At 38.7% G+C, this 7,500-nt stretch overlaps 1 protein-coding gene across 1 annotated transcript in view; it reads right to left on the bottom strand.

Moving 5' to 3' along the window:
- Positions 1–7,500, bottom strand: part of LOC125026793 — a 118,944-nt gene that overhangs the window by 111,251 nt on the left and 193 nt on the right. The window contains exon 2 of the mRNA XM_047615394.1: positions 7,231–7,405. Within this exon, the coding sequence (XP_047471350.1) occupies positions 7,231–7,405 (175 nt within the window). The remainder of the gene's footprint in view (positions 1–7,230; positions 7,406–7,500) is intronic.

The following is a 7,500-nucleotide window of genomic DNA, read 5'->3' as shown; positions in this document are numbered from 1 at the left end:
TTATCAAAGCGCAGGCGTTAAATTCATACTGATGACAAGCAGAGTAAATGCACGAATAAACGTCATTATATATGAATACTGAATACACATACACACACATACACACACGCATATGTACATACACACACACATACACACACACACATACACACACACTAACTTACACACATGTGTTTATATGTATATATACATATAAATATAAATATATATATATATATATATATATATATATATATAGAGAGAGAGAGAGAGAGAGAGAGAGAGAGAGAGAGAGAGAGAGAGAGAGAGAGAGAGAGAGAGAGAGATTGCACGCATGTATGTTTTTGCGCGTGTGTTTGTGCACACGTCCATACAGGTAGACCAGCATAAAACGCCGGCCTTCTTAATCGCAGTGTATCGCTCTGAAATGAATTCGCTGTCCTTTCGTTATCCCTCAGAGATCACCTCTTGGTCTGTTCTCATTTTCTATCATCTGTCTTTATTTCGCGCTGCGCTTTGGCTGGACGATATTGCACGGAACTTTATGGCGGCGATCAGCTAATTAGGAATACTATTGCGTGATTCGGTTGGTGATTGAAATGTATTCACTGTTGGTCCGTTTCGTGATGGTGATTGTTGCTTCGTATGTCTGTTTGTTTGTTTGTTTGTTTGATTGTTTGTTAGTTTTTTTTGTCAGTCTTTCTTTCTTCCTTCCCCTGTCTCTGTCTGTCTCCCCTCTCCTTTTCTGTCTGCCTGTCTCTCTCTCTCTCTCTCTCTCTCTCTCTCTCTCTCTCTCTCTCTCTCTCTCTCTCTCTCTCTCTCTCTCTCTCTCTATCTCTCTCTCTCTCTCTCTCTCTCTCTCTCTCTCTCTCTCTCTCTCTCTCTCTCTCTCTCTCTCTCTCTCTCTCTTCCATTAACTGCAAATGAAAATGACAAAGACAACAAAAAGCTGCGAACAAAAAACATAATTTTTTATCTAATTATCTGCACCAAGCGAACACTAAACCACGTGGCGTCAGTATAACGTCATATCTTCTGACGCATTAAGTTGCTGACTCTGCATTCCTTGGCATCATGGAAAGCGTGGATACGTCCCTCCTCCTCTTCTTTCAATTCTTCTCTTCATTTACTTCTTCCCTCCTTCTCTCCCTTTTCTCCTTTTCTTTTAGTTCTTTTTCTTTCTTCGTTTCTTATCTTTCTCTCTACTTCTTTCGTGTATTCTCTTCCTTCGTTCCTTCCTTCGTCCCTTCTCCAGTCGTTCCTTCCTTTTCATTTTTTTCTCTCTATTCTTCCTCTCTTTATTCATTCCTTTCTTTTTTCAGTTTCCTCACCCTTTTCCGTTTCGTATGTACATACTCACCCCTTTCCTTTGTACACACATACCCCTCTCTCGTGTACACGACACTTCCTCTCCCGTGTACACGACACTTCCTCTCCCTTGTACAGGACACTTCCTCTCCCGTGTACACGACACTTTCTCTCCCGTGTATATACTCACCACTCTTAGATGTTTACGCCCACCCCTTCCCCGTGTACACGCCCACTCATTTCCCGTGTACACGCCCACCCCTCTGCTATGTATACACCCCCCCCCCTTCGCCTATAGATATACCAATCCCATACCCTAAAAAAGGCAGCCATTTTTTTATGCTTAACACTACATTCTCTTGGCACGAAATAAAATCCTTATTCCACGTGGCACTGGTTCTTTGGCTGTCACAGTGCCACTCCTTAACTCTATCGTTCTCATTTATTGTCCATCTCCTCTCTTTATCGTTCTCCTTCGTTATCAGCCCCACCGTTATCCATTTCTTTTTCCTATTTCCTTTCACTGTCTTCTTCTCTCGCTCTCTTTATCTCTCGTTCTCCGTTATCTCGTTTTCTTTTTTTCTGATTCGTTATCGTTACTTGTTTCTCTCTTTTTCTTTTATTTTCTTATCTCCCTGTTTATTATCCTTTTCTATTAGATGGAAAAAAAAATGGAATTGGAAATTGAAAGTATGAAGGCAAATATGGAAGGAGAGGCGAAAGAAAATGGAAGAGAAGGAAGGAGGAAAGAAAGAGAGAAGAAAGAGAAGACAGACGGGAAAGACGAGGAGAAGGGAAGGAAGGAAGGAAGAAGGGAAGAAGAGAAGTAAAATGATAAGAAGGAAGAAGAGGAGAAAAAAATAAAGGATAGAAAAGGAGAAAGAGATGGAAAGGAAGAATGGAAAGAGGGAAGAGGAAATGGACGGAGGGAGGAAAGAGAGAGAGAGGAAAGGGAAGAAAGGAAATAGGAGAGAGAAGAAAATAAAATATCTACATCCCCATAAACTCTCTTTATTTCCATCTCCTTCTTTATCTTCCTTCCTTACTATCGCTTTTCTTTCCTGTCCTCTCCCATTTCTTTATCACTTCGTTTCTCTATCATTCTTCTTTCATTAACTTTCTCCTTTCTCTATTACTCTTTCTTTCTTTACTACACGCCGAATGCAAATGGAAAGATATGATTCTGATTGAAAATGAAGGAGAGACGAAAAAAAAAATTGAAAATGAAAGTGTAAGGAAATAATTTGCTTTTTGGGGGGAAATATCATATTTCAGAGTGCTGGGGAAAAGGCGTCTAGAAGTGGAATATCATCGTAAAATCTAGCGTGGAAAAAGATGAAGAAGGCACGAAGAATATAAGAAATGGGACTTAGATAGTCATTTGCATATATTTGTAAATGTGTAGATACAGACGCACGCACGACCATGTAATTGCTCACTCAGGCAACCGCACGCAGTCCCTCTGTGTACAAACACAGAGGGACACACGCACTCCTAGACAAGTACACACGTAAACACACAGAGAGACACACAGACGCAAGCACAAGCACACGTACAAAGACACACAAACATACAAAGCACTCCCAGAGAAGCACACACGCAAACACACATAGACACGCACACACAAACCCAAGCACACGTACAAACACACACAAACCACACGCACTCCTAGCCAAGCACGCACGCAAACACGCACATAGAGAGACGAGAACATGCTCACAAGCACACATGCAAACACACGCAGGCATACAAACGCGCATGCAAGCTTATTCTCCTTCAGACTGAGTCAGGGTTTCTGATCGATTTCGGAATTCATGGAGAATTCCCATGAATGTGCTGCGGAGGAAGCAATAGAAGGAGAGAGAGAGAGAGACAGAGAGAGAGAGAGAGAGAGAGAGAGAGAGAGAGAGAGAGAGAGAGAGACAGACAGACAGACAGACAAACAGACAGACAGACAGACAGACCGACAGACAGACAGAGGGTAAAATAGAAAAAAGTGGAGAGGGAGGAGATAGACTGATAGATAGCTACCCCTACAATAATTTCTATTTCGTTCGATAACCGAATGGCATTCATTGCTGATGAAAGTAATTTACACGTGATGGTAACTTCTTTGTTCATTTGTTTAGTTAACGTACATAGAGAGATATCAACAGACAGGCAGACGAAAGATGGATAGAGAGATAAAGGTACACCTTTATAACAAATTGCATAACGACGATAGAAAAAATGTAATGCGTTGATTATATTGTTATTTTCTATTAAATAAACGCAATCCTCTATTTACAAAAAAAGCGTACCTTCTTATATATCCAAACTGTATATCACGACCACATACACAGTAAGATTGCCTTCAATTGCCTTTATAATATCTAAGATTTAAATTCATTTCCAAACATCTTCTTTACCGTATTATTCCAATAATCTCATTTTCCTTTTTGTTAATCACATACAATATATCCATATATGCGCTTACATATATATTTTTCTTTCCTGTCCCCAAAACAGAAATAAAATGTTTTAACTGCATCGCTCGAGCTAATAACTGTCACCCGGTCTATACCTTCGGGCTTCATACCTTGGCTTAAAAACACGTGATATTGCTTTTTGGTTTTGATCAATATTTTTTTAAAAGTTATAATACGTTTTTATTCGGTTTTACTTACGTTTGTGTTTATCTGTTTTATTTTCTGTATGTATGCGTTCATTTGAATATAATTTATCTATTTGTCTATCTATCTATCTTTTTCTCTGTCTGTTTCCGTCCAAGTATTTATTTATCTATCTATCCATACATCTATCTATCTACTTATTTATCTATATGTCTCTCTCCATTTCGACATTTTATTATTAGCCTGCAATTCTCTGCAATTACGGAAGTTATTTCAATATGATATCTTATTCCAATTATTCAAGCTCAAACACTTAGCGTGAAAATGCTAACTTTAGCGAGATAACGAAGAATCTTAGCGAACTTTAGCACGAACAGTTTTCATGTTCTTGGCACCAGTTTGGAATCATAACTTTCAGTCATTTCGACATATGTTACATTACATGAGACAGCCATCCGTTATCTAGCGGGATAAACGTTAACTTTGGCGAAATATTGGCGGGTTGGAAGTAAGACTTTTCCAATAGTGACTGTCATCTACTACAAAGCGGGATATCTGCTAACGAATAATATTAGTGAAATATTAGATAGGGAGGTTTGGTAAGTATCTGTCGTCAGTTTGTATTAACAGCTTTCAGTAATTTTGACACGTGTTACGTTACATTAGACCGCTATCTGGCACTACCGGGATGAACGTAACTTAGCGGTTTAAATGTTAACTTTAGCAAGATAATGAAATCTTCGCGAAATATTAGAGAGACTATTTTGCAAGTGCTAGTCACCAGCGCAAATTCGTTGTTTTCAGTCATTTCAACTTAGGCTACTTTTCAGCAAAATAATCGTTGATTTTAGCGAAATATTAGCGGGGTATATGGGAAAATATTCTACTTCCTGACGCTAATGTGTTTGTATACAATTCCAGGCTTTTGACATACACCGTATTTGACTTCCACGTACCACTTAGCGGGATATTAGCGAAAAAATGAATAATATTAAAGGATCATTAGAAGGTTTAGTAAGTCGCTGTCGCCATTTTGGATTCCTAACGTATGTCACATGAGAGCCATGTACATCACAGAGTATAACTTGAGTGAGATAACGAATAATAGTAGAAGAAATATAAATCAAAACTTTCTGCTAGTTAGTATCGATAAAGTGTAGCATAACATTTGAGCCTTTTGACATATGCCATGTTAGATTTCTATCCACCACGTACGGAGATAAACATGGATAATTCTAGATGATTTAAGTACAAACACTTACGAGATAATGAAATCTTCGCGAAATATTAAAGAGACTGTTTTGCAAGTGCTAATCACCAGCGTGGATTCAAAGCTTTCAGTCATTTCAATTTCAGTTACGTTTCAGTAGAATCCCCTCCGTCACTAGCGAACCAAACGTTAACTTCATCGAAATATTACCGGGATTTAAAGAAGAACGTTCTGCTAGCTCCTGGCGTTAATAATGCATACAACAGTAACTTCAACTACATAACGAATAATATTAGAGACGCATCGGAAAGTTAAAAGTTTGGTAAGTCCCCGTAGGTAGTGTCACATTAGACGTTTCTCCATCACCGGGATAACGAATTAGCTGTTTGGATAAACGAACAGCTAGTTAGTGTCGCTAATGTGTATGCATACTATTTTAACCTTCTAACATACGCCATGTTAAATTACTATACACCACGTAGCGCTATAAACATGTACTATTCCAGATGATTCAAGTATAAATACTTAGCGGATTGAATATGGATTTTAGTGACGTAGTGAAGATTCTTAGCGAAATTGAGCAGGAATATCTTGCAAGTTCGAGTCACTAGTTAGGATAATTTTCGGTCATTTTGATAGAAGTTCCATCAAACTGCCATCCATCACTAGCCAGATATACGTTAACTTTGGCGAAATATTAACGTAGATATAGATAAGAACGTCATTCTAGTTTCCGTCAATCTTTAAATATATGCCATAGCTGACTTCTACCCACCACCTAGCGGAATAATTGCTCACTTCAGCGAAATGATGGAAAAAACATTAGCGAAATGTTACAAAGAAACGATATGGAAGTCTCTATCGCCATTGTGTGTTTATTTCGTTCAATCCTATTACTATACTTTATACTTCGCAATGGCATTTTTATCGACTTGCTTTCTCGTGATTTTTCCTTTTTTTCTCTCTCCCTTTCGTTTTTGATTATCTTGTCAAATCACTTTTTATGATTATCTTATTTTTCTTCTTCTTCTTCTTCTTCTTCTTCTTCTTTTCTTCGGTAAAAGTTTACAAAAGATAGATTTGTTATTCAATTTTGTTTATCTGTTAATTTGTCAGTATTGTGTATTATTCATCACAATATCATATTTTTTACTGCTGTTATTGGGATTGGCATTTTCATTACTCATTATTATTATTATTCTCATTATCCTCATGGTTATCGTGATCGTTACTTTTATCATTGTTATTATGATCATTATCATTATTATAGCTATTATTATTTTTGTTGTTGTAACTATTATTATGTCTTCTTATCAATATTGTTGCTGTTATCAACAACATCGTTATCATAATTATCATTATTATCATTATCATTATCATTATTACTATTATCATTGGTATTATCATCATTTATCATCGTAATTATTACTACAAGCAAACTCTACTTCCGGTCCCTATCTAGTATTCCATTTTGCATTGCTTAAGAGCGACTGCACGACATTTCACTGTTGCGTGTGTTGACGTGGCTATTCATAACACGCAAACTAAGCATGGTGATAATTATTATTCAAGTGTTCTTGTTTCTTTTTCTTCTTGGGTTTTTTTTTTTGTTTCGGTTTTTTTTTTCGAGTGTAATTCAAGTGCAATTTACGAATTTGTCGTTTTGTGTATTGGGTAGTATTAATGTTGTATATTTATTTACGAGCGAAATGAGATAGCACTTTTTTTTTTCTTTATGTAAGTTCGTTTGTCGGCTTTAAAAACAAAATGTTTCGTAAACCCTCATCTAATTAATTCAAAAGCTTTTTCGGTAATTAAAAGTTTTAAGAGATAATCTTGCACCATAAAGGCCCCGTATATGGAGATGCGACATAAGACATAATTTTCACGGTTTAACAATCATCGAACTTCCGTAACATTAATCCCAAAAGAGATTAACAACACCTATAAAAAAGGTCTCAGTTACTATTTCTCTCGCACTGGAGGACCACGGCTTATTGAGGCGACCTAGAACTCCTCGGAGACATGGGCCGCTGTAGGTAAGCCGAGCGAGCGAGTAAGAACAACGTGTTAGCGAGGTGACGTGGGGCCAGGAACCGAGGCCCGTCGTTGTGGTCCTACCTTGATCCTGAAGGGGACGGGCGTGTCCATTGGAGTACCGGAGAGTCGCATGGCAGCCCCGGAGTCCGCCTCTCGCCGCGTCGTTGAGATCTCTGTGGTGGTGGCGGTGGCGGAGGTGTGGTAGCGGCGGTGGCGGCGGGACACTGTGGCGGTGAGCGTGCGGAGTGACAGTGAGCTGCCCCGCGCGCCGCCATGCTGCCTCTTATATACCACCACGCGGCCCGCCTCCACCCCTCGCCCCTCCCCTTAGTCCCCCCACCTCCTCCCTCC

Source organism: Penaeus chinensis, chromosome 7, assembly GCF_019202785.1.
Source record: "Penaeus chinensis breed Huanghai No. 1 chromosome 7, ASM1920278v2, whole genome shotgun sequence".
NCBI classification, from domain to species: Eukaryota; Metazoa; Arthropoda; class Malacostraca; order Decapoda; family Penaeidae; genus Penaeus; species Penaeus chinensis.
The sequence above is the reverse complement of the archived record's forward strand: the minus strand, read 5'-3'. Positions and strand labels throughout refer to the sequence as shown.